A 25,096-nucleotide genomic window follows, 5' to 3' on the forward strand; every position below is an offset into this window, starting at 1 on the left:
TATCATTTTGGACAAGTTACTGCTCATCTTCGAGACTGGGATCCTTACTCTTGGGCACGGTTATTGCGAGGATAAAAGTCAGATAATGTTGAAAAGCATCTAGCACAAAATCGGACACCGGAGGCTTACGATAAACGATAAGTATTAGGCTTACGCATTCCTTTGTGGTTGGTTAACCCCCCGTTTCACATTCATGTGCTGCTTTGCATTTTACAGAATGTAGTTACGGACATTATTGCCTCTCGTTTGGTCTCCCAAACAACCCGGTGAGGTAGAACAAAGATTGCCATCCTTATTTCACCAGTAAGAGAGGTTGAGAAACTGGCCTATGTGACACCCTGCAGAACTGGTCTCCATTCATTGTCCCATCTCGCCCACTGCTGCAGTGGCCAGTGTGAGGCGGGGCTCCTCAGATTTCCCCCATTTAGTTAGCAAACATTTATTGCAACTCAAATAATTGAGCTGGACATTTGTCCTGTTTGCGGCATATCTGGTTAATCAGCAGAATGCTTGGCGTATAGTAGTTGCTCAATAAATACTTGCCCGATGAATGGCTGGATTCAACCAGTTTTCTGAGTAACTCTTTCACTAGATCACCCTGCTGCCGCCAGAGGGGCAGGAACCCTTGCAGGGACTGGGAGAGACCAGCTGGAGGGAAAAGCTGGTACGAGATGAGACGCTTTACAAGCACCCACGTAATGGGTGACTCTCAGAATAATTACGCTGGCGAAAAGATGCCAAAGAATGTTCCGTGTGATTCGTTTTTACAAAACTGTAGAAAATGTAAACCAATCTATTGGACAGAAGGCAGTTAGGTGTTTGCCTGGGGACGGGATGGGGTGGAGCGGGGAGGGAGTAGTTTCAAAGAGGCATGAGGAAACATGGTGGTGATGGTTTTATGGGCATATAAATATGTTTAAATGTATCAAATTATATTACTTTAAATATGTGTTTGCTGTCAGTTACACCTCCATAAAGCTGTTTGAAGAGGAAGAGAAGGAAAGAGAAGCGATGAAGAAGGGAGGAAAAGGACAAGAGGCCGGTTCTCCTTTTTGCCTCTACAAATGCTGATGCCCAGGCCCATCCATAATAAGGCTGGTTCTCTGTCCCTTTCGTGATCAGTATCTTGGCATGGCAGGTGGAGAAAGGATCGGCCTGGGACTCAGGAGGCCTGGTTCCTGTCTCTGCCACTCACAATGGTATGATGTTGGGCGTTAGCCTGACCTCTGTCAGCCCCAACCTCCCATTTATAGTTTTGCAATGTTTGCCCACTCGACCTCAGCATCAAATGGAAGTTACCTAAGGTGACACATATCAAAGTTCTTAACCGACCGAGCCACCCAGACGTCCTACACATATCAGAGTTCTTAGTGAAATGTGAGAGTGTAGGTCAAAGGGAGGATGACAGGAAATGAGCCCTGACCCTCTTTCTAGCCTAGTCATGAGAACAAATGCGACACGGAACACAGAGACCCACAGCAGCAGCTGCATTGTTTGAGCTCTCTGTTCTTTGGCTGAATGATCCCAGACTCCTATAGTATAAGTTTTCTTGTGTCCACTGGCTATAATTTATCAAGAGTTGTGTTCTAGATCAAGCTGTGCCACACACTCACTCGAGAACTTGAACAGTCATGGTTCCACTCAAGTGTGTCTGTCAGATGAGGGGAATAGATTTGTTGGCCCCTGCAGGCCTTCTGGCCCTTGCCTTGCAGGATTCTATCACCTTCATGTCAAACTATTTGCCCACTTTGATGACTCCAGATGGGAGAAGTGTGGCCAGCGGCCATTCTCACATCTCTGACCTTCAGTGACCTTGAGGCATCAGGGAAATGGTAACCTTTACCACCTCCCCAGCCCTCACCAACACATGTATACACACACGCACGCACATTTTGTTTTTATTTTGTTCTTCAAACACCAGGTCGACCTATAAACAGATATACCAGATATCTTTTTGAGTTCATTCACTCAAAATCTATGACATTAGGTTAAAAATCTTACCTCCCAGAAAGCTTGGTCATCAAAATATTTAGATACATGAGGTCCTCTCCATATTTTGAGGTTTAAGACCAAACCTGTTAAGATTCAAAATTACATGTTAAACATTTAGGGCACAGCATTTGTTATCTCAAAATTAATAAAAATATCCTATGCCAGGTATGGTTATCTCCACAAAAAATCCCTTTTTCTTCTACAACCAGGAGACAGACAAATTGGAGTGCTGTCCTTCCTGGACCAGCTTAGTTAATTCTACAAACACCTTTTAAAGGAAACTGGCAAGTGCAATTATATCTCCAAAGGATTAAGATGACAGTGAGAGGTATGCAATAGCCACGGATCTGACATGCTTCCCAAGATGGAATAGAACATGGTGCCCCCACCTAAAAGTGGATCCAGTAAGAACACAGGAACTACCATGGACAGCAACTCCAATTAGGTGCCCCTGTAGGTCCTGCGTCACCAGCTCCAATAAACTCTCCATGACCTCAGCTCAAGATTCCACTTGTTAGTTAGGAAAGTAGTTTATACCAACTTGCTTTTGTGCCTACTCTTCTCTCCACCCATCTCGCCCCTGCCCAGAGAGCTTGGCCCTGTGCCTTCCTCCAGCTGCACAAAGTTGGCCGAATTTTCCAGGATACATGAAGTGATTGCTCATTTTTCTTTTTTTTTTTTTTAATGTTTATTTTTGAGAGACAGAATATGAGCAGGGGAGGGGCAGAGAGAGAGAGGGAGACACAGAACCTGAAGCAGGCTCCAGACTGTCAGCACAGAGCCTGACACAGGGCTCAAACTCACGAACTGTGAGATCATGACCTGAGCCGAAGTCAGATGCTTAACTGTCTGAGCCACCCCGGCACCCCTTATCTATGTATTTTTAATGATGATCGGCCCTCATGCATTAAATATTAAGATTAACAAGAGTAGGCATGTACTTAGTCACATTTTCCTTTTGTAGGGCACACCTTTAACTGATATTGGCATGTAGGAGGCAACCAGCACCCTTCATTTAGCTAGAATTACTCAGAAACGATCTCTAACACCTACATGAACTTTCCAGATAGCTGATGAAAATCCATTCAAAATATGCTATATTTTCGTGTCTTATGAGACAACACTAAACACATTTAGACTTTTTTTTTAATCGGAAATATTGCTAGGAACATCCATTTATGAAATGCACTATATAATGCAGAGAAAGTATATAGCTGTTGGGGTTGTTGGCTTCTTCTCTCAGCAGCCCAAGCTTTACATGTTCTAGTGTCTGGCTTAAAGAATTTCTTTTCTTCTGTTAGGCTGTCTACTTTGACCTCTAACTTCTACCAGTGTGCCTTACTTCGAGAAAACTATCCCACCTCTAACCTGCCATTTCTAATCTGCCTGAATTCAGAAACCCAATAACCATGCTTGATAGGATCGTTTCTTTTTTTTATTATTATTAAAAAAAATTTTTACTGTTTATTTATTTTTGAGAGCGAGAGAGAGAGAGTATAAGCAGGGAAGAGGCAGAGAGAGAGGAAGACACAGAATCCAAAGCAGGCTTCAGGCTCTGAGCTGTCAGCACAGAGACCAATGCGGGGCTTGAACTCATGAATGGTGAGATCGTGGCCTGAGCCGAAGTTGGACGCTTAACCAACTGAGCCACCCAGGTGCCCCCATAGGATTGTTTCTTAAGTAAATGTAGACAGGCCCCAAATCAGGGGCCTCTTGACAAGCGAAATGCTTGGCTTTAGGGAGTCAGGTGCTATCTTGGCTGCTTAGTGGCCTCTTTCCCCTTCCATTGTTCACGTTTTTCTTATTCACCAGCTTTCTTATGTTCAAAGCTACATGGAAAGACGGACGCTCATTGGTCTTGACTCCTAAAGGAACACTGTGAGTGTCTTTTCCTCCATTTTCTTTTTTGACTCCAGTGAAGCATTAAAAAAAGGCCCTCCCAGGGGTTTTACAAGACAGTGCACATGAGTGTCATTTTGTGAATACTAGTGACGATGGTGAATGGTGTCATAGTCCGGGTGAAAGTTGCCAGATAAAGTAATCTAGGATGCTCAGTTAATTTTGAATTTAAAAAATGGGTGCCTTGTATTTTCACTCGCTAAATCTGGTAGCCCTACTCAGGATTGGACTGCCACCACAGATGGAACGCAAACTTACAGAGGGAGGCATTTTTCTCGTCTGTATTTAATCTCCTTGACTCTGATGAAAGTTGAGGCCAGTTGGTATATTAAAGTGACTCTGGTCAGTCTTGCTGTCTAAAATCACCCAGGCAATTCCAAAAAGTACCTTCATATTTGTTTTGGAGCATAAAAGAAGCCCAATGATCAGCTACCACGGTCCATTCATTTTACAGAAAAGCCTCCCAAGGCCCAGGCTCAGAGAGAGTAAACCGATCTGCCCAAGGCCATACAACTCTTTTACGTCTGTTAATGCTATTTTCTCTCTTATTTGGCATTCATTCCCTGCTTAGGGAAACAATCTATGAATGTCTAACCAATAAAGCTGTTTGCTTGTTGAATAAAGGTGAGCAGTTCTGGACAGCAAGCATCTTTTCAGCTAGCATATAAACAAGACTGGCAAATTAGTAACTCCCTGAGGTTCTTCGCTATTCTGTCATATTGCAGGAGCAAAAGCATACTTCAACCCTCTGTTTAAAGATTTCTAATGGCTTCCCATCTCAGAATTATCTCGCTCCTTATTACCACTCTGTTCTCAACCCCTGCCACTCTCCCTTTCGCTATATCCATATCAGCCACCCTGAGCATTCTTTGCTCCTGCCTCAAGGCCTTTGCACTTGCTATCCCTTTTCATGGAATGCTCTTCTGCTAAATAAACACATGGGTGGTAGGTTTTGTTCCCTCTCTCTGTTCAGGTTTCTGCTTAAAGGTCAACTTATTAGATAGACCTTTCCTTCCCATGCTTTTTTTTTTTTATGTTTATTTATTTATTTTGAGAAAGAGAGAGAGTGCGAGCAGGAGAGGGGCAGAGAGAGAGAGAGGAGAAAAGAGGGAATCCCCAAGCGGGCTCCACGTTTAGCACAGAGCCTGACCCAGGGCTGGATCCTACAACCATGAAATCAGGACCTGAGCAGATATCAAGAGTCAGACACTTAACCCACTGAGCCACCCAGGGGCCTCACCCTTCCTCCCCTTCTAAAAGAGTACCCCACCCTCACACTGACTCTATGCTCCTCTACCCTGAGTCTCCGACATAGCAAATACTCTACTTCTTCGTTTATTTATTGCCACCCCCTCCACTAGAATATCAACCCCATGGGATGAGGAAACTTGTTTTGTTCACTGTTGTGTCCCTAGTGCCTAAGAATAGTGTCTGGCTCATGGTAGATACTGAATAAATATTTGCTGAACGAAATAATACTTTGAGTATTCTCAGGGAATAAAGGTAAGCTTTTTGGCATAAGGGTTTCCTTGGCTTTATGCACAAAACTGGGTGAAGCCACCAGCCCTGGGTTCACAAGGTTGCAGTGTCGCCACTCACCCCTACTTACAACCTCAGGAAAGTCTCTTAACTTTCTCTGGCCCTCAGAGTCCACACCTACAGCAAGCGGCCTCTGAGGGCCTTTCCAATGCTGAAATGATGTGATTCTCTTGTTGTTGTTAATCAAGGTCTTAGTGGTTTGCCTCATTTGGCCGGAGCTGAGGGGGTTCACAGAGAAGGGGATGGGTATACACATCCAGCCATGGGGCAGGTGCACTCTGGCCCTGGGGCCTGTGCCCTGCACCATGGGGAAGAAGGGTGGTCTCATACTTACCTGTCAAAAGACCAATTAGCAGACCCATAGCCATGGCCAAGCTCAGTGCCCCAATGTCCAAGAGCAACTGGTAGTTAATCCTAGAAATGACAAAGCAGAATATAGTCGCATTCAGGCATCAGACTGCAGAGATCAAAAAGGACTGTCTGCATCAGTAACGATGCTGTCAGGAAGGGCTACCAGCAGAACAAACGTCCTCTCCCCTGGCAACACATTCCCCTGTCACATTCCCGCAAAGCCACACAGACATGTAAGAAGGGAAGGGGGGATTCTAAGATCCTCTTCGGCTTACTTCAGTTCTCAGAACCCATGGGTGATGAACTTGATCAGGAGGCAGAAAGCCCAGGTTCATGTTCAAAGACTGTCACTAGCTGCATAATCCTAGGCAAGTCACTTAACCTTTCTGAGCCCCAAGTTTCCTCATAGGCAATTAAAGATGAGAATTCTCTTTCCATCAGGGCAACGCGGAGCATAGCTTGGCTATAAGGCTCATCTCCCCTGCCCACCCCTGTTGAACATACTTCCCTGTCCTCCCTCCTTCAAGACAACCCCGAGACCTCGCTTTAAACTACTAAGTGGCCTGGCAGGACATCTATATGACCTTACAATAGAGAAACATTTCTTAAACAGAACATGCAAATGTAAAGGGAACAATGATAAATTGAACTGTATTAAAATGGAGAACTTCTGTTCATCAAAAGACACCATTAAGAAGGCAAAAGATAACCTACAAAATGCGAGAAGATATTCATGACACATGTATGTGACAAAGGCTCTATAACCAGAATTCCTACAAATCTGTAAGAAAAAGACAGAACAGCACAACAAAAAAAATGGGCAAAAGAACTAAAGAACTCGGAGAGACGTTTCACAAAAAAAGATAATCAAATGTCCAAAAAGCATATGAAACGTGCTCTATTTAATCAGTTATCAGGGTAATTAAAATTAAAATGATAAGTTTGAGTGGGTGGCTCAATTAAGCATCCAACTTCAGCTCAGGTCACAGTCTCACGGCTCTTGAGTTCGAGCCCGACATAGGGTTGTCTGTTGTCAGCACAGAGCCTGCTTTGGATCCTCTGTCTCCTCTCTCTGTCCCTCACCCACTAGTGCTCACACACGTGTGATCTCTCTTTCTGAAAAATGAACAGTAAGAAAATAATAAGAAAATGATAAATTTGATGCCTAGGAGCACCCAGGGGGCTCAGTCGGCTGAGCATCTGACTTCTGAGCATCTGACTTCGGCTCAGGTCATGATCTCACAGTTCATGGGTTCAGGCCCTGCGTCGGGCTCTGTGCTGACAGCTCGGAGCCTGGAGCCTGCTTCTGATTCTGTGTCTCCCTCTCTCTGCCCCTCCCCCACTCACACTCTGTCTCCTTCTCTCAAAAATAAATAAACATTAAAAAGTGATAATAATAGGGGCGCCTGGGTGGCTCAGTCGGTTGAGCGTCTGACTTCGGCCCAGGTCATGATCTCACACTTCGTGGGTTCGAGCCCCGCGTCGGGCTCTGTGCGGACAGCTCGGAGCCTGGAGCCTGCTTCGGATCCTGTGTCTCCCTCTCTCTCTGCCCCTCCCCCGCTCACGCTCTCTGTCTCTCTCTCAAAAATAAACATTAAAAAAAAAAGTAATAATAATAAATGGGGTGCCTGGGTGGCTCAGTCTGTTGAGTGCCCGACTTTGGCTCATGTCATGATCTCTTCGTTCATGGGTTCAAGCCCCACATCAGGCTCTGTGCTGACAGCTCAGAGCCTGGAGCCTGCTTTGGATTCTGTGTCTCCCTTTATCTCTGCCCTTCCCCCATGTGTGCTCTGTCTCTCTCCCTCTCTCTCAAAAATAAATAAACATTTAAAAATTAAAAACATTTTTAAAATAATAATAATAAAATGAGAAAGTCTGATGCCTAGGAACACCTGGGTGGCTCAGTTGGTTAAGCGTTTGACTCTTGATCTCAGTTCAGGTCTTCACCTCAGGGTTGTGAGCTCAAGCCCTGAGTCGGGCTCCACACCATGTGTGGAGCCTACTTTAAAAGAAAAAAAGATAAGTTTGATGCCTAAGTGGAGAAAATTAAAAAGATGAAAAACATGAGGTGTTAGAGAATATATAGGGTAAGGGGAACTCTCGGGTGCCACAGGTGAAGAAACCGGCACAGACTATGGTGGAAAACTGGAAGTTTCCTCTAAAAGGGATCATGGGAATACTGTGATCCAACAATTCTGCTTGTGATCCAACAATTCTGCTTCTAGGCATTTGCTCAACAGAAGTGCATTTGTATGTTCTAAAAAAAAAAAAAAAAAAAAAAAAGTGCTAGAATGTTCATGGCGGCAACACTAGAATATTCGTAATAGCTCCAAACTGGAAAGAACCCAAATGCTCATCAGTAGTGGATACATAAATTGTGCTGCATTCATACAATAGAATACTGATTTTAACTGTGTTTCTTGGATTCAGTATTTGTCTACTTGGCACTCATTTATCACTGGGCCCAACTAACAGCCGAAATTGTTTACTCCTCTCTCTCCACCAGTCAGCTTTCACGGGAGTGCAAAATTCATATTATAATCTGCCCAAGCACAAACTCTAATATATGCTTTCTCTTCCTGCCCAGCCGGAGACCTCCCCCCACTCATTACCCCACCACTACAAACCCAAAGACATAGTCTCAGTTCCAGACCCTCTCTCCCTCTCTCTGCTGCCCGGTGCCTGTGTGTGATAAGGTTTCGCAGTCAGAGTTGACTCACAGAGGTGTGCTAGAGCCTGCTCACAGGGTGGGTGCACAGGCCGTGTTCTCAACCCTTCCTAAGTGTACCCGCTCAGTGACAGCCCCTTGATGGCTTGCAATTGGCCACAGAAGGGAGTATTTGCACCACTGCAGTCAGGGCTTTGTTTGTTAATCCTTTAGCAGCACCCCATTGGTCAACCGGCCTTTGTTTTCCTGTTCTTTGCTATAGGCCAGCGGTCTCCAACTGGTTTATGGGAGAATCACCTAGAGGGCTGGGTGGAAGACAGATTGCCGGGCTCCCATCGCCAGATCTCTTTAAATTTTGCAGGGTGAAGAGAGAGGGGGGCGGGGGAGAGAATCTCAAGCCAGCTCTGTGCCGAGCGGGGAGCCCCATGCCGGGCTGGATCCCATGACCCCGGGATCGTGACCTGAGCCGAAATCAGGAGTTGAGCACTTAAAAGCCAACAGCCACCCAGGCGCCTACCTCATCACCAGATTTCTAACCATGCAGGTCTGGGGTAGGGTAGGATTTACTGCTCTAGGAGAGCCACAGAATCACAGACTTAGGAAGCTAGAAGGGCCGGCGGCTCTGAAGTCACAGATTGGCCACCCCGGAGCAGAATTTGGCCCACACGATGTGTCTTGACGATTTTGAATCTTTTGCCCATGCTTGGGAGTGTAGGTGCATAGCTCTGGAGTTTTGGCTTCTCTTGAAAAGTCACATCTGGGGACACTGAGCCTTGGTCCCCGCGCAGTTATGGCCGCCTGGTGCTGAGGAGCAACTTCCCACTGTTTTCCAGCCTCCCCTCGCTGCTCCCATTTTTTGACCTTACCGGCCCGGCCCCAGCAGGCACCTGAGCTTTACAGAGGGGACTCAGGGGCCCAGAGAGGGGAAAGGATTTGCTGAGTTGCACAGCTGTTAAAACGGTGGCCGACACACCATCGGAGCCCCACTGAGGTGTCTCCCCACCTGGAGATGGGCTCCAGCCAAGTGACTTAGGGCAGATCACTACCCCACACGTATCATTTCTTGGAATATGATAATACCTCACAGGGTGGTCGTGAGGATTCCATGAGATGATGCCTACGATGATTTTCGCGTAGTGAGTGCCTGGCATCTAGAAAGCTGTCAATCAACAGCGGCGATTGTTATCAGTACTATTACTGCGATCACTATATCAGTTCATCCGGAAAAACCTATCCCCGTATCATGCCCAAGTCACTTTTTCATTTTATGTGCACCACGCCTGGAAGATAGTCACGCAAGCCCCGGGAGGTGATGGCCAGGGCTCGGGTACGTGAAACCGGTCGCCGCCATCCGTTGTCTGGAGGACATAGGATCTGAGCCGAGTCCGGAGGCCCACGTTCCTGCCTCACAGTGAGACCTTGGCCAAGCTCCTCCTCTCCCCAGGCCTCAGGGAGGATTGTGCTTTGTGTTTTCTTACATGAAAGTATTACATCCTAGGGCGCCTGGGTGGCTCAGTCGGTCGAGCGTCCGACTTCAGCTCATGATCTCGCAGTTCATGGGTTCGAGCCCCGCGTCGGGCTCTGTGCTCACAGCTCAGAGCCTGGAGTCTGCTTTGGATTCTGTATCTACCCCTCTCTCTGCCCCTCCCCCGCTTGTGCGCGCTCTCTCTCTCAAAAATAATCAACATTAAAAAATGTTTAAGAAAAAAAGTATTCAATCCTTTTAACCACAAGGCGCCTGGCCTCAAGTCGCCTCCAACAACCCTAGGAGGGAATGCGCCATCAGTGTCTGCATTCATAATCAGGCAATGAGGCTTAGAGAGATCAGGTAGCGTGCCTGCTGGTACAAGGTCAGAACAAGTCCGACTGCACAACACAATCTTCCCCGGGACCCAAACCACCAGCGGCTGTAAAACAGACTCGGCTGGCTTGGCCTGATTGACCTGCTCTGTCAGGTCATCTGGGGGAGCCTCACACCTGTCTGCCTTTGCCCTGCCCCTAAGCTGTCCTTCCTGGAAAGCAGCCACGGCCTGGAGAGGTAGGGGCTCTGCAGGGTTTACTAATCCATCTGCCGACAAATATTTGCTAAGGCCTGCTGAGTGCCCGGCTCTGAACACGTGTGCTTCAGCGAAGGGTGCTGGCGGGGGGCGTGTTTCACCCCGAGCTGAATGGGGGCGTGAAGGGGATGAGCTGAGTGACTCACATGGCACTCTTGGTCTGGTCAGCTTGATACGTGATCAGCACGATGTGGGCGATCTCTCCGAGGAGCCCCGGCAAGCCGAAGGTGTAGTACACGCCACCGGTGTCGTAGATCCCCAGCACGTGGTTAAAATACATCTAGAACAAGCGTCACATAAGCAGATGTACGTGCAGGACTGGGACTCTCCCCCCGGGTTTTCCACAGATCCTTGGCCTCCAGGGCCACCCAAAGAGGGTAGGCATTGGGGCTCCCCTACGGAAGCGCATCTCAGACCTGCACGTGCCCGGGCATCACGCGGGGAGCTCGTTAGACCGCAGAGGTAGATACGGTGAGCCTGGGGCCTGAGATTCTGCATTTCTAACAAAGTTGCGGGTGATGCCAAGGCTACGGGCCCACTGACCAGCCTCTGGGAAGCAAGGGTCTAGCGCAGGCCTGATGACCCTGTGTTGTGAAAAGTCCGTCCTGTGTGTCGTAGCACGTGTAGCAGCATCCCTGGGCTCTCCCTCTAGATGCCAGGAGCATCCCCGCACAGTGTGTCAACCAAAAAATGTCCGCACATACTGTCAAGCGTCCCTGGAGGGGACGATGGTGGGTGACTGAGACCCACTGGTCTAGTCCAAACTTAACTGCCACCCCAAAGACAGCATGGCTAATGAGAAGAAAAGAATGTGACCACCCCTCCAGACTTATCCTCACCACTCCTTCCCCTCTGCCGCTTAAGCCTTCCAGGGGGCCATGAGCCAACATACGCGGATACAAATGCAAATTAGACAGGCCAGTTCCCTCCTGAGGATCCCCTGTGCCGTCAGAATAAAAACCCAGACTCCTCAACCTGCCCAGGGGATATACCTGAGTATCTCTCGTCTCTCAAGACTGTGGTGCCACCACACTCCCAGGTGAGCTCAATGCTTTGGTGTCTCTTCTCACCATTGAGCCTTTGAACACACTGTGCCTTCTGTCTGGAATACGTTGCCCCTCGCTTTGCCTGGCTAATATTAGTCATCTGTCAACATGTGGCTGAGACACCCTCTGCTCCAGGAGGCATTTCCTGATCCGTCCCAGGCTGGCTTAGATGGGCTTTGCAGCAGCTGCCACGTGGTTGTGTGTTCATCTGTCCATTTCCCTCACTGCCCTACAGCCCAGGAAGCAGGATCAATGTGAAAACATACATGCTGAATGAACGAACGAACGAACGATGAAGTGAATCATCTCTGAATCATTCCCCCAGTGACAGAGTCAAGGAAACAGGCACAGAGGAAGCAATGGACGCCCAGCCCGATGAGAACTCGTTACGCAGTTTTTGGCTGTATGTTCCTCCTCTCAGAATCAGGCCTCAGAGCAGAAGAGCTACAAGACATTTATTCCAGTTCCAAAGGTGAAGAGCAGACTACTCACGGCTGGTCAGATCAAATTGTCGGTACGTTTTCCCCTATCTTGGATTGAAACTGCCTCCCGGAATATCCACTGTTCATCCAAGTTCAGCTTCTTAAAAATCTACTCCTTTTTCTCCTCCCAAGCCTTCAAACCCATGAAGGGTTGTTGCTCCTAAATATTTCTCTTGGGAGCGTATTAGAACAAAGTGGCTATTATGGGGTATCTGGGCATTATTAGTAACTGCTGAGTATGGAAGGAAGAAAAGTCCATCTGCTTAGAAGAACTAAACAATCAGAAGTGGACATGGCCTGGATTGGCCCAGCGTCCCTCTTCTGGCTGCTGCCCTCCCCCCCTCATTCATGTGGCTCAGGGGCAGCGGCCACGTATGTATGTTATGCTCCAGCACCCCCTACACCCCAGCCCAAGATAAGCACGCTGTCCAAGCTAAACCAAGGAGTCCCTTCTCCAGAACACTTGGGTATAGGGCCGAGAGATTCTACCTGGCTGCTCTCCCGAAGAGCAAGACTACATTCCCCCATGTGGGTAGGAGAAGAAGAGGGGGAAGGAAGTCTACAGAGTGAGGTTAGAGCGGATATCCAGGAGAAGCAAAGAAAGAAGAAGAGCTGGGGCTTCTTGGGCTCCTTACGACACTCCTGTCCCTGGTGTCAGCCATTCTTGGGTTCCCAGCAGCATATTCTAATATTCCCCCCCATGCCTGAGCAAACTTGAGTGGATTCTGTTAGTTGCTCCCCAGATCCTAACAAATGTCCCATCCAACCTGGGTGGGTGTCTCACCCAAGCTTTGAAGCCAGCCTGAGAAGGTGCCAGTGCCTGCCTAATGCAGCCCATGGCACTGCATGGCCCCACCATGCTCCCGGGGCCCTGCTGGTCTAAGGCACATCAGGGTGTTGGTTGCCCGGTTCTTACCGGCAGGCACAGGGCTCCTCCGGTGGAGATCAGTCCAGCCGTAAGGCCCAGCACCATGGCGAGCCAAGGCGAGCTGATCAGATAACACGAGGCACCCACAGCCACACCTCCGGCCAGTACCGCATTGTGGATATGATTCTGCAAAGAAACAGCTCGTGGGCGAGTGAAGCGAGGCACAGAGAGGACAACATCTCGCCCAGGGTTGCTTGGTAAGCTGGTAGCAAGCAACACCGTAATATCTTCCCTGCTTCACACCCCCTCCTCTCCATTGAGAGTCCATGGCCTTCATCAATTGTCTTCATCTGACTCCACTTCTCAGGCTCAGGGGGCCGGCAACCTGACTGGGAGGCATTGAACTTCAAAGCGCATCCCAGTCACCCTCGCGCTTGTTAGTGATGTGTCTTTGGCCACCTAAGCATTCGTGCTTCAGCTTTTCCGCTGGAAGATTGGAGTTTTAGCAGCACCTACTTAATGCGGTTACGGTAAGATTAAATGAGTTACCGCATGTACAACTCTGAGCCCAGGGCCTAGCTAGCAGGGACCGTGAGTAAAGGCTCAAGAAATATAACCCATCATTATTGCTTTTACTATTTTTATCATTATTATTGGCTACTTAGTGGTTCTGCCACTCTGTACCACCGGACCTAACGTCAGTAAGCTCGCCCTTGTGGGGCGCCTGGGTGGCTCAGTGAAGCATCCGACTCTCGATTTCGGCTCAGGTCATGACCTTACGGTTCACGAGTACGAATCCCATGTTGGGCTCCACGCTGCTGGTGTGGAGCCTGCTAGGGATTCTCTCTTTCCTTCTCTGTCCCCCACGCACGCACTCTCTCTCTCTCAGAAGAAATAAAAAATAATAATAATAATAAGCTAGCCCTTGTTCCTGGGTCACATTTCGGCTATGTCCTTTGTTCTTCTAGAACAGGGGGGGTTCTTGCTACTTCCCTCTGCTCCCCTCCACTCAAACCAAGTCTTGGGAGATCTGGGCCCTGGGACCAGCTTCTGGCTTCTCTGACCTTCCGGCCACACTTGCCTCCCTAGATGTCCCCCCCTTGTCTGAGCCTAGACTCCCTGTCACCATGGGGCTCCCCCAGAAGGACACTCATGCCTCTTAGTGTTTAGCCTGTCATGGATGGCCACATTCTGTCCACTCCAGGCCTTGCTGTCTCTCTAGACTTTTTCCCATGTCCCCTGGCTGGTTGGGGACATACCTGATCTTCATGGGAAACCGTTTTGTCTTTAGCTCTACCTTTTCACACGTCTCTTCCCCCCCCCAAACTCACACACACAGACTCCCTGGCCACATTGGTAATAGCCAGTGATGTTTGCCATGGAGCACTTTATGAGCATGTTCTTGTCAGTCCTTCTTCACATATGAGCCAGTGTAGCTCCAAAGGTTTAAGTGGCTTAGCCAAGATCACATGGCTAAAGTAACATACTCCTTTACCTCTGATTCTATTCACTCCATTCTAGAAATTTCTTAGGGGAAGGGGAGAGACTGACCGATTCTATTCTAGCTCCTCTCTGCTGACTCTTCCTCATGGTGGCTGGCTTTAGTAACTAGCAGAAACAGGTTTCAAACTTATGTCTGTTTGATGTCAACACTGATAGATTTAATCACTTCCCGAAGACAGCCTTTGATCATTTCATGGTCTCTACGCTGTAGTTCCCATTTTGATAAGCCAGTGCCCTTCCCCGATGCTCTGATGCTCCGTGACACTGCAGATAAGACTCTGTCACCCAGTGACAGGGACAGGAAGCGTGAAGATGTGTCCAGCCTGCAAGACCCAAGTGCTCCCCAAGGGACAGCCCCCTCCTCACCATGTTGATCTTCCCTTGGGGGTGAGCCAAGGACGACACCGAGATGGCTGTCACCGCGCTGACCGCAAGAGCATAGTAGGTGTTGAACATGGCATTCTTCCTTTCGTTTGGAGAGTCCAGCAGCAGAGCAGAGTTGAAACTCGGCCAGAATATCCATAAGAAGAGGGTTCCTGGGGGCCAGAAAGGGTCACTTCCCAGAACCAGGACTCCTACTCCAAAGCCTGAGCCTGTGGGCGCTTCCTGGAGTGGGCAAGTCTCAGCCTGGTCACTTTCTAGCTATGTGCCTTTGGGCAAGTCATGTCTCCTCTGAATTCTCAGGTTGATAGGGCCCAACTAACACACTTTACAGGCAAAAACCTTAAGGCCCAGAGAGTTGAGATCACCAACCCCCAGGCCTCCTGAGTCCGACTTGTGATGGCCCAATGCTTATTTTGAGAACGTAATGTGCCAATTTCATTTGGCCTCATAGCTGGCTGTTGGGTCACCTGCTGCCCAGCTCACTGCCTGATTTCCTCCCAGCCTCTCCTGGGAGTCAGGGTTCAGCATTTCCGCTGCAGCTTTGCAGGATACACCAGTATGACCGTCCTCTTCCCCTCCCTGTCCCTCTCTCCACTGCTGGCCTCCGCTTTCTCCACTAATCCACTTCCCTCCCTTAGCTTGAGGACAAAAGGATTGGGCAAACTGATTTAAACTCAAGTACATGAGTCTTCCCTCTCCTCTGGATATTAATGAAGGGCGTTGCCCTAGAAGGGATTGTGAATCCATTCAACACCACTCAGGGAAATGAGTCATCATGGAGGAGCTCCGAGGACCCTGAGTGGGTTGGTAAAGGAGAGAGAGATTTTTCCCCAGAGCCATCTGGGAACCTCTGGCTCACTCCAGGGGTGAGACCCCCCCCCCCCCCCACCTTGTCCTCACCCAGCATGCCAAACAAACTGGAGCTCTTTGATGTCTGATCTTTCTCCATCACTCTCTCATGCAGAGGCCTCCGGAAGCTCCAGGCCACCATCAGCCCAAAATAGGCTGCAAACACGTGGATGTGCATCATGTTGACGTGGTTGTCCTTCTGCAACAAAGGCAGTGAATGCCCACAGCCTCCGCCCATGGGCCCATCCCCGGGAGACAGTTCTGAGCTTCACCCTAAGGTGTGACTTGGGAGTCATGAGACCAGCGTTTGGCCCTGAGCCAGCCCAGCAGCTCCCCTCTCAGAGGAGACCTGGGAGTAACCATGTACTTATTCCAGGGAAATTGCTGGTTGGCCTTATCAGTAGCTCTTACGTGCTTTTGGCTGGGATCCACTTAGGTGAGGCAAAAAGCCACATGGACATGCGCCCCCACTGCTTCCTACTTTTGGCAGAATTGATGGAGAGGTGAGCAATATAAATTTTGCAGCATAAAGCAGCCAGACTTTATAATGCTGAACTAAAAGTCTTTAGTAAATGCTAGACATACGCTAAGTTTGCTTTATGAACATCCAAGTTAGTCATCCTTAATAACTCACTTAGTGGACCACTCGTAAGTCCTGTCAACTGTGCCTTCAAAGAAATATCCAGAACTGGCAGAGTTTTTACCACCATGCCTCACTGGCCCCACCATCACCGCTACCCCAAATTATTGCAATAATCACTGTCCCTGTACTGACTCCTCTCCACATGGCAGCCAGAGCGACCCTGTGAACATCTCAGTCAGCACATGGCCATCTCTGTTCAGAATCTTCCAATGGTTCCTGTCTCGCTCAATGTCCACGTCCACGTTCTTGCTCTGACCTATAGAACCCTCTGTGACTTGCTCGCTCCCTAACCTCCCCGGCTTCACCTCCTGCTCCACTCCTGACACACTCTCACTCTTTCTCAAACCCACAGATATGCTCCCATGTCAGTCCCACTTCACACTGGCTTTTCCAATGCCTGGAATGCCAGGTGAAAGGAGTGAGCCACCATGGGTGCAGGCAGGCAGGGGGTGCATTGTCTGGAGAGAATTTAAAACAATAATAAAAGCAATTAAAAGCCTGTCTTTTTATTATCACCACGCGCCAACAATTCTAAACAGCGTGGGCAATAAAATACTCCTGGAAGAGGCAGGCCACTCCCACCGCCCTGCCCTTGACCTGCCCTTTTACGCAGACACCCACGTGGCTTGTACACTTGCTGCCTTCATGTCTCTACTCATTTTTTTTTTTTTTTACTCAGGGAAGCTTTCCCTGGCCACCTTAACATTTTATCCCTCTTTCAACTCTTCGTATCTTTCCCATTTTATTTTTTCTCTGTGGTACTTAACACTCTCTAACACGCGATACCGTTTGCCTATATGATGGTTTATTGGCAGCCTTTCCCTCTGGAATGGAAGGTCCCCAACAGTTGCATTGCCTAAAAGACGCCCGGTACATAATAGACATGGAATAGACATGTGAAATGAACAAGTGAACGGGAAGGATACCTTCACACATTTCACTTACACATGAAAACCAAAGTCTGTGATAGTCCCTTGTAAAAACTGTGTGAGGTCCCCCAGGAATCCAGGAACCACAAGTGGGGATTGTTGGCGTGGAATACTGTACCCATTTCTCGAGTTGCCGCCACTGAAACAGCTCTGGTTGCTGCCTCTGGTTTCCTCCTGAGTCTTTCCACTCAAGAACCCAGGCTGAACTGAAGTTCCGAGGTGAAGCGGCCACCTCTCAAAATCAGTACCAAATCCTCCTGTGCACCATCGCAACTAGCGATTCAAAGCCGCAGAGAAGAGAGGAGAGGAGACGGCTTTGAAAAACTGCGGCCTTTTGAAACAATCATTACGAGGACCCTGGCAAAGCAGGCACAGGTTTACAAAGAACGGCACACAACGCGCATTGCAGCTCTGGGAATTTACCCCTTCTCTTGACTAGCCACGTGTTTACTCTGTGGCCGCCTACGCTGGCTGCAGCTGATTGGCCCAGAGTAGACATGTGGCCGCGGGAGCCAATCAGATTCTATCTTACTGGCCCATAGACCTGGGACTAGCTGAGAGCAAAGAGAGCTGTTTCCTGTAGGATCCGGGCCTTAGAGGCGCATGAACAAGAGCGGTAGGAGAGATACGTGGTCTCCACCAAAGAGAAAGCTGAGGTGCACAGAAGTTGGATGTACAGGGAGGAACAGAAGCCAGAGATGGAGAGCGTGAACTGCCTGGGGTCTTCAAGACTCCTCAGATCCAGTTCCAGTCCTGAGACTGGCTGCCACCCCTTGCCCTTGGTGGTCCTTATGTTAAATCCCCTTCGTTTTGTGTAAAAAAGCTCCAGTGCAATTTTCTTCCTTGAAAGTAAGGGGTGGGAATTAATCCTTGTAGTAAGCAGAGAGAAGCGGTAGAAAGTGGAAGTATGCCTGGGTGAATCCCTGAGCCCATAGTGATCTAAATAAATAAACAAACAAGCAAATAAATAAAAGCATGAATGGAGAAGAAGAGAAAGTTCTTTCTTACAGCAGAACGGTAACTAATGAATGTGGAAGGGAAGATGGAATCAGAAAAAACAATATGGGGGGGGGGGGCGCCTGGCTGGCTTGGTTGGTAGAGTATGTGATTCTTGATCTTGGGGTTATAAGTATGAGCCCCACCTTGGGGTTTGGAGATTAGAGATCTCTAAATAGAGATTATTTAAGTAATACATAATTTAAGTAAACAGATTACTTAAAAATAAAGTCTTTTAAAAAAAGAAAAAAATACTGGCAATCATCGTACTGTTTCAGGCAAAAGAAAAAAATCAACATGCTAAAATCAGTGTGTGAAAAACATGATAAGAAACAGGGTATTATCTTCCCACAAGATGTTTATTAATTATAAAGGGGAAAACAGTAACTTTGCAGTGGAAGAGCCCGGCAGACATCATCTTAACAGGTGATCAGAGTTAACATCCTCAGTAATGGGACAAATTGACAGCATGTGTCTCTTGATTCTTCGCACTGAGTAGGACATGACATCGCTCCCGTGTAATTTCTGCCAAAAATGCATATTCTTCAACTAATCATGAGGAAACACTACACAAAGCCACGTTCAACAAAATAACTGGCTTAGGTGCAGTATTGGTGATATAGTGGTGAACATAGCTGCCTTCCAAGATAAATGGCTTATAACCTCGGAATATGTCCAGTTCATGAGAGATAAAGACCGAGAAGCTGTTCCAGATCAAAGAAGTTTAAGGAGACATGAGAAATGAATGGAAAGTGTGATCATGGACCCAAAAGAAAAAAATATAACATTTATATTTATATATTTTTAACTTCATGTATATAAACTTTTCAAACTTTATATATAATATTATATATTTATATATATTTATATATTTATATTTATATAAACTAAACTTTATATATATTTTATATATATATAAAACTTTATATATGTAAACTAAATATATATATTTATATAAACTTTAAACTTTATATGTATGTAAACTTTATATATTTATATTTTTTAAACTTTGCTGTAACAGGATGTTATTGGGAAAATTGGTGAAATTTGAATAAGATAATATTGTGTTAATGTAAATTTCCAAAGTTTGTTCATTGAACAACCGTTATGTTAGAATGCCCTTATTTATAGGAAATATACACTGAAGTAGGGGTTAAAATGAAGTCCTATAGACAGATGGGGAGAACCAAAAATTAATAAATGGTAAGAACTTCCTATCTAAATTTCCACTCTAAACTGTTCCTTTTCCCTCCCCAAATGTCTCCAGCTCCCTTGAAAAGACCTGCCAGCGGACGCTATGCTCCTTGCTGATTATCTACCTGCCTCTTGGTCGCTGAGGATTTCAGCACCTGCCTTACAGTCTTTCTCTCCATCACTCCCCCAGGTCATCATCTTGGTCCATCCAACTCCCTCTATCTGTTCCTTGATCCTTTTTCTTCTAATATCTTTCTCCTGCATTACACTTCCGTCACCCACATCCCCTGTCAAACCTTAGACCTGTCATCACCAGCAACTGTACCACCTCTGGTTAAAGCCATTAGGTTGCTATGTTTAAACGTTTAGCATAGACCACGCTTTGGATCCCCATCTGGGCCCGTATTTTGTTTTAATCCCAGAAAACCCACCAAATGGAGGTGGTGTTCCGCACCCCCCGCACCTCCTGACCCCTCCTCCCCGAAGTCCCCTCCTCGCAGCGCCGTTACTCACAATGAAGTACTTCCTTTGGATCATCCTCATGACATCAAAGGCTGTCACCTCCACCAGTGCCATCAGCACCAGCTGCACCAGGTTGGTCTTGCCTAGAACGGCACCCGCTGAAATGAGCACAGACATGGCGCTCATGGTGGCCAGCTTAATACTGGGGGAGAGAGAGAGATGACTGAAAAGACTCCTCTCATTCATGCATTCACTTATTCCCTCGTTCAACCAGCCTGGTGCTGTTTAAGAAGCTGAGGACGCGATAGGAGAACAAGAAGACAAGATTCCACCCACACGGGGACTGATGATGCCCCATCTAGGGTCTCCTTGGGCTCCTTCCCCCATCAGGGGGGCATCAATATCTGAGAAATTGATCCACACATACTCATCCCTGCTGAGGACACTCCGATTCACGGTGTAGGAATTTCTTGTAGGAATGTCGTCGTGAGTTACAGGGGCTGATTGTTGCCTCAGGGCCCCCTTCTGGGGTCTGACGACTGGGGTGCTGCTCCCCCAGCTTCTCTTCTGCCTTCATCTCGCAAAGATGCTCAATAGAGGGCGCTCTTCACCTGTTGGCCTGCCTGTCATTCAAGCACCCGCCACCCTCTCCTTGGTAGTGGAGCCTGGGTTTAGAAGTAGGACAATCCTGGCTTCCAGTCCCAGCTTTTCCACTTGAGCAGCTCTTTAATCTCACTGAGCCTGTTCCTTCCTCTGTAAAATACGACCGATGATGATATTTATCTCATGGTAGTGCTGTGGGGATTAGAAGGAAAATTTGTGCATGTGTGTCTAGCACCGCGATTGGCACAAAGGACTAACTCGGGAGTAGGAGCCTGCATTGTTAGCACTATTGCTGATTCCTTCCTTGCCTTGACAAATGAGCAAGCTCAGTGTGGGGATTCAAGAGGAGAAAACAACTTGTTTTCAAGGTACTTATGATCCAGCTGAGGAGATGGGGCTGACACTGTGAGTCTGTCCACAAAGACTATCCATGATATTATGTGGCTAGGGGGGTGGCTCACTGGAGGGAGAGAGCAGTGTGGACTGGGTTCATCAGGGAGGGCTTCCTGGGGGAGGCGGCACTAAGCAGAACGATCCATGGTGGTTAAGCCAACCCACCCTCCTCTGGGCACCTTGCTCAGAGACTCCCTCCCCTCCCTAATGCCACCACCAACCACCATCAGTACAAAATAACATAATTTGTTAAGCATTATGTATAACAGCCTTGCGACTACACCCCCTCGTTTAAATTTTAATCTTCTGGTGTACCTGGATGGCTCAGTCAGGTAAGCATCCAATTTTTTATTTCAACTCAGGTCATGATCTGTGCTGGCAGTGTGGAGCCTACTTGGGATTCTTTCTCTCCCTCTCTCTGCCCCTCCCCTACTCGCTCGCTCTCAAATAAACCTTTAAAATAAATAAGTAAATAAGTTTTAATCTTCTAAGTGGCCTTCAGTAAACGATGCTAGGGTACCAGTCAGTACCTTCACATTACAGAACAGGACACTGAGACTAGAAGAGGTGACTCTTTGGGCCATAAAGCTAGTTAACAACAAAAGTTGAGGCTCAAACCCAGCTGGCCTGGATCCAAAGCCTGTGCTCTGAAGTCTGGACACAGCCTCCTCGGCATTTGCTGCCAACATAGTGTCTTGCTTAAGGTTCAAGGACTTCAGAGGGAAGATCAGGAGAGGACCAAGGGCCTGGGAAGGAGTCTCACAGGGATCAGGAATTATTTAGAACCGGAGTTACTCAAAGTTTCACCACGACTGGCCGTGTTATGTCTTTTGGGTGAGCACTCGTTTAACTGGCAAGGGCCTGATTCAAGAGGACATGTGCCAGTGGTGGGATTCCAGACCCCAGGGGCCAGTTGGCACTGGGGAGGTGTCGAGACTGGGAAGTACAGTGTTTAGGAGTGCCGTCTCCAGTCCAGCCAGCTTAGGTTGGAATCCTGGCTGTGTGACCTTGGGCAAATCACTGAACCACTCTGTGCTTCTGTGTCCTCACCTATAAGGTGGAGGCAAGGCCTATGAGGCTATTCTAAGGGTAAACTGAGTTGATATATTTCAAGCACAATAAGAGGGTTGGTTATCACCACTATCCTCCGGTGGAGGCCTCCTGAACCTTTCAAACTACAGCATTAAAAATATCACAACTTTCAGGGTTCTTTTTATTTTCATTTTGTTCCAGTAACCATTTACTAAGTCTTCACTACGTGAGGAAAACAAAGGACAAAGCTGAGTGGGACAGGCCCCTGCCCTGAAGGGACTGGTCATCGGTGACTCAAAGCAACTCAGTGCCAAGTCAGTCTGCACAGCTCAGGGGAGGCTCAGCTCAGGGGGAAGGGGAGGGCGCTGTACCGGAGGCAAGCCTGGCCCTGTCCCCTGCACCAGCCCAGCCCCTGGAAAGGTCGGGAAGAAGCTCTCTGTTCCAATCTGGGAAGCCAGTCCCAGTGGCGGGAGGGGGGGGGGAGGGGGTCACAGCTGGGAGGATCCAAGTGGTCAGAGGCGGGGCAGGGGAGTTCACTCAGGCTGCAAAGGGCCTCTTCTTGTCTTCCTGGATTGAGTCAAGAACAAGTTGGTCCCTGTGGGCGGGGGACCTTAGAAGGAGCAGCCCAGAGATTTCTGGACAGTAGGTGCAGGAGGCTGAAGGTTTGTGCGACCTTAAGCCAAGGCAGCAGAAACGCCAGACTGGGGCCACCCCTGTCAGAGCTCCTTCGGAGAGTGCCCTTTGCCTCTTCCCAGGTGTTTCTTGGGGGGATGGGGTGGGGACAGATTGAATCCCCGTGGGGATTAGCCTAAAACTTGTCAGAAGAAAAAAATGTGGAGGTTTTTATCAGGGTCAGTAGAGAACCGACCGGGCTCTGTATGTTTCATGTTCTGACCACCCTGGAGTGTGTGGGAAGGGCTGCATACGGATAGTTAAAAGCTAAAGCCATTTTCCACCCCTTAACTGTGTGACCCTTGGTAAATGCCTTATGCTCTCGCAGCCTGTACACCAGTTAGCCCGCTGCTGGAAGGGTTAAACGAAACCATGTTTGTGCACTGCCTGGTACAGCTCACGGGGAGATGTTCAACAGCGGTGCTCAGAGATGCAGGGCTTCAGAGGGGAGGATGGAGTGGCCTGGAGAGCTGACAGGTCCCCCAAGATGGGATTTACCATCATCATCTGGGCAGGACAGAGATTCAGAGGTGGAGAAAACCAAAAACCAATTTTCAAGGTAAATTCTACCTAGTTTCTCCTGTCATGGGCTAACGGCCTTTTTTATTTTAAAAAATTTTGTGTCTTCTTTTTGGCGGGGGGCTCGGCACCATGCCCAACGTGGACCTTGAACTCATGCTGCCGAGATGAAGGTTTGCGTGCTCTACCGACTGCTCCTTCCTATTCAGTAATCATCGCATTCCCCATGTAACCATTATTCTGACTCCTAGCAACGTGGGTCATCTTGCTACTTCTAAGAGTTTCATATAAATACAGCCAAATGGATCAACCTTAATTGAAAGGCGTGGCTATTTCTTGCTCACCAGCATTTGAGGACTAGCAGTACTTTTTTATTTTCAAGAGACTGTGATATTTCTTTTTCTTTTTTCTGTAATCTCTATTCATTTTTCTTTGAACCCATGCTGCTTGTGTAACTTTACAAAATCACAATCGATAATAAAGGACTTGGGGAGGGCTGTAGATCTGAGCCCGGGGTTGTCAGAGAAAATACAGGATTCCCAGTTCAATTTGAATTTTAGATAAAGAGTGGGTAATTTGAGAGGGTATATCCCAATATCGCATGACTTCAAGGGGACGTCCCAGCTATTCTAGAACCAGCCCTCTTGGGCCCCATACCTCAAGGATCCACAAAACGATCCAGCCACTGTCTGCTTACCTGGACAGTTTGATGACCACCTTCTTAGGGGAGAGCTGCTCCAGGAACCCATCCAGTAGGACTGCCCACTGCACCGCCAGGGCCAGCAAGAAGAGGTTGAAGGCCACGCTGCTCCAGCCGTATCTCCGCAAAGACGAGTTGATGAAGCCAAAGCCAAGGGCCACCATGATGGTAACATCCTGCAGGACTGCCCAGGAGCAGATATGGGGAAGGAGAAAGGGAGGCAGACGAGACGGAAAGTTGTATGAAATTGGAATTTACAGAACTTACAGAATTAGAATGTACCTACATTCCGTGTGAATTTGCGGGGGTGGCAGCTGGAAGGGACCATTAGAGAGTGCTTGGGCAAGTTGCTTTGGCTCTTTGAGCCTCAGTCTTCTCATCTGAATCATGGGGAAAATACATAGCAGGCAGGGCTGAGGCAAAGATTCGATGAGCTAATGCTGGGTAGGCACAAAGGCAGGGCCTGGCCCATAGTAAGTGCTCAGTAAATGTAGCAATTATTATTACTAAACTCGATGGAATGAACATGTGTAAAACATCTGGATCGATGCTTGGCACACGGTTGACATTCAATGAAGGTAATTACCGCTGCTACAGAGGATCAGATTCAACCTCCTGATCATGTACGTGAGAAAATAAGGCCACGTGGGGCACCTGGGTGGCTCAGTGGGTTAAGCATCTGACTTTGGCTCAGGTCATGATCTCACGGTTCATGGGTTCCAGCCCTGCATTGGGCTCTGACAGCTCATCCGCTGACAGCTCAGAGCCTGGAATCTGCTTCGGATTCTGTATTTCCCCCTCTCTCTCTGCTGCTCCCCCAGTTGTGCTCTGTGTCTCTTTCTCTCTCTCTCAAAAATAAATGAACAGGGGCGCCTGGGTGGCGCAGTCGGTTAAGCGTCCGACTTCAGCCAGGTCACGATCTCGCAATCCGTGAGTTCGAGCCCCGCGTCAGGCTCTGGGCTGATGGCTCAGAGCCTGGAGCCTGTTTCCGATTCTGTGTCTCCCTCTCTCTCTGCCCCTCCCCCGTTCATGCTCTGTCTCTCTCTGTCCCCAAAATAAATAAAAACGTTGAAGAAAAAAAATTTTTTTTTAATTAAAAAAAAAAATGAACATTAAAAACAATTTTTTTTAAAAGAAAGAATGTAAGGCCACAGAAGCCAGTGACCTGGCCCAGAAAAGAGGGGGCAGAAGCAGGTCCCGAAGTTCTGTTGACGAGAACCAGATTATCCTTGCAGAAAACAGCTCTCTCCCTTTGTCCCTTGCTGGGAGGGACCCAGTGCTCGGGCAGAAAGCACCGGGGCCTTCTGAGTGACCC

The 25,096-nt window shown here is 48.0% G+C and overlaps 1 protein-coding gene and 1 long non-coding RNA gene across 3 annotated transcripts in view; one reads left to right on the forward strand and one right to left on the reverse strand.

Moving 5' to 3' along the window:
- Positions 1–25,096, reverse strand: part of LOC101081236 (RH-like protein) — a 37,077-nt gene that overhangs the window by 2,725 nt on the left and 9,256 nt on the right. The window contains exons 2-9 of one of the 2 annotated variants that reach the window (XM_003989668.5): positions 23,779–23,965; positions 19,914–20,064; positions 15,690–15,837; positions 14,772–14,941; positions 12,951–13,088; positions 10,653–10,786; positions 5,765–5,844; positions 2,002–2,075 (exon numbers count right to left, since the gene is read on the reverse strand). In XM_003989668.5, the coding sequence (XP_003989717.5) occupies positions 2,002–2,075; positions 5,765–5,844; positions 10,653–10,786; positions 12,951–13,088; positions 14,772–14,941; positions 15,690–15,837; positions 19,914–20,064; positions 23,779–23,965 (1,082 nt within the window). Of the gene's footprint in view, positions 1–2,001; positions 2,076–5,039; positions 5,845–10,652; positions 10,787–12,950; positions 13,089–14,771; positions 14,942–15,689; positions 15,838–19,913; positions 20,065–23,778; positions 23,966–25,096 lie in introns of those variants that run through there. The other variant, XM_019836417.3, reaches the window with a different exon arrangement.
- On the forward strand, positions 10,781–13,537 carry LOC102900124. The gene is made up of 2 exons (XR_440870.5): positions 10,781–11,545; positions 11,788–13,537. It is a non-coding gene; the product is annotated as an uncharacterized LOC102900124 (long non-coding RNA).

The sequence above is a fragment of the Felis catus genome, chromosome C1 (assembly GCF_018350175.1).
Source record: "Felis catus isolate Fca126 chromosome C1, F.catus_Fca126_mat1.0, whole genome shotgun sequence".
Taxonomy (NCBI): Eukaryota; Metazoa; Chordata; class Mammalia; order Carnivora; family Felidae; genus Felis; species Felis catus.